The following is a 1,437-nucleotide window of genomic DNA, read 5'->3' as shown; positions in this document are numbered from 1 at the left end:
TCGGCCTGACGAATGTCATCAGAAATATCGACACCATTTATGGAGGCCCGGCGTCCGGAGGACCAACTGACGAAGGGTGCGCCCTTTATGCAGGACAAGTCAACTCCATAGAAAACCCCGCAAAGAAGCCAAAGACTGGACCAAGTACCAATACACCTATCACCTTCACCGAAGCAGACTACGGGACTATAGATCGACATCATGATGACGCCGTGGTAGTTCGGCTTACCATCGCCAACTGTAGCATGGGGCGAATCTTGGTAGACACGGGGAGCTCAGTCAATGTTCTCCATCAGAACGCCTTCGCCGAAATGGGAATCAACAATGATAGGATGGAGCCTGTTAATTGGTCCATCTTCGGATTCTCCGGAGAGGAAGTCAAGGTATGAGGCAAAATCAAACTCCCCGTAACATTCGGCACCCATCCGAACCAGCGTACCATCATGCAGACCTTTGTGGTAGTTCATGTCCCTTCCGCCTACAATGGGATCATTGGGAGGCCAGCTCTAAATGAACTGGGGGCAGTGGTCTCTACTGCCCACTTGAAAATAAAGTTTCCTACCAAGCACGGCGTCGGAGAGGTTATCAGCGACCAAGAGAAAGCCCGCGAGTGCTACGCCGCCCTGTTAAAAAAGAAAAAGGCCGCCAAAGAGACCTTCTCCATAGGCGGTACTGACCCTTGAGTAGAAGTAAAGCAAGGACAACCGGTCGAAGAACTCACGAAGATTCCTTTGTTCCACGGGGATCCCCTCGGACATTGCGGTCCATAAACTAAATGTGGACCCCAACTCCAAGCCAGTCAAACAGAAAAAATGAAGCTTTGCCGCCGAAAGACAAAAGCACATCAGAGAAGAAATAGATAAGCTTCTAGACGCCAAGTTCGTCAGAGAAATTTGCTACCCAGAGTGGCTCGCCAACGTAGTAATGGTTAAAAAATCCAACGGGAAGTGGCGAATCTACATTGATTTCACAGACCTCAACAAAGCATGCCACAAAGATTGTTGCCCGCTACCGAGGATTGATCACCTCATTGACTCCACCGCTGGACATGAGATGCTGAGTTTCATGGATGCCTTTTCCGGATACAACCAGATTCAGATGTACGGTCCCGATATTCCAAAAACCTCCTTCATCACCGACCAAGGATTGTTTTGCTACGAAGTCATGCCATTTGGCCTCAAGAACGCGGGTGCCACGTACCAGCGACTTGTCAACAAAATATTTACCGAGCAAATCGGGAGGAACATGGAAGTATACGTTGATGACATGCTCGTCAAAAGCCTCAAAGCGCCGGACCACATCGCCGATCTTGAAGAAGCCTTCACCGTACTCCGACGAAACCGAATGAAGTTGAACCCCGCCAAGTGCGCTTTCGGGGTTACCTCTGGAAAGTTCCTAGGCTTCATGGTTAGTCAGCGACGAATCAAAGCCAATCCC

General features: G+C 49.8%; 1 protein-coding gene across 1 annotated transcript; it reads left to right on the top strand.

Annotated features, from left to right (window-relative positions):
• The first annotated feature begins 245 nt into the window (after positions 1–245).
• LOC143850599 (uncharacterized) lies at positions 246–683 on the top strand. The gene is made up of 2 exons (XM_077359830.1): positions 246–383; positions 450–683. Exons 1-2 carry the CDS (start codon positions 246–248, stop codon positions 681–683), a joined length of 372 nt encoding a protein of 123 aa, XP_077215945.1.
• The last annotated feature ends 754 nt before the right edge of the window (positions 684–1,437 follow it).

The sequence above is a fragment of the Tasmannia lanceolata genome, unplaced genomic scaffold, assembly GCF_043159265.1.
Source record: "Tasmannia lanceolata isolate RefF3 unplaced genomic scaffold, GAP_Taslan_0.1 ptg000018l, whole genome shotgun sequence".
In the NCBI taxonomy this organism is placed as follows: Eukaryota; Viridiplantae; Streptophyta; class Magnoliopsida; order Canellales; family Winteraceae; genus Tasmannia; species Tasmannia lanceolata.
Note: the sequence above shows the minus strand (reverse complement) of the source record. Positions and strands in the feature narration are given on the sequence as shown.

Bases quoted from the DNA above. Each gene is read 5' to 3' on its own strand.
- LOC143850599 (XM_077359830.1), top strand. From the start codon at position 246: ATGGGGCGAATCTTGGTAGACACGGGGAGCTCAGTCAATGTTCTCCAT. The intron at 384-449 runs GTATGAGGCAAA...ACCATCATGCAG, and splicing joins TCTCCGGAGAGGAAGTCAAG to ACCTTTGTGGTAGTTCATGT.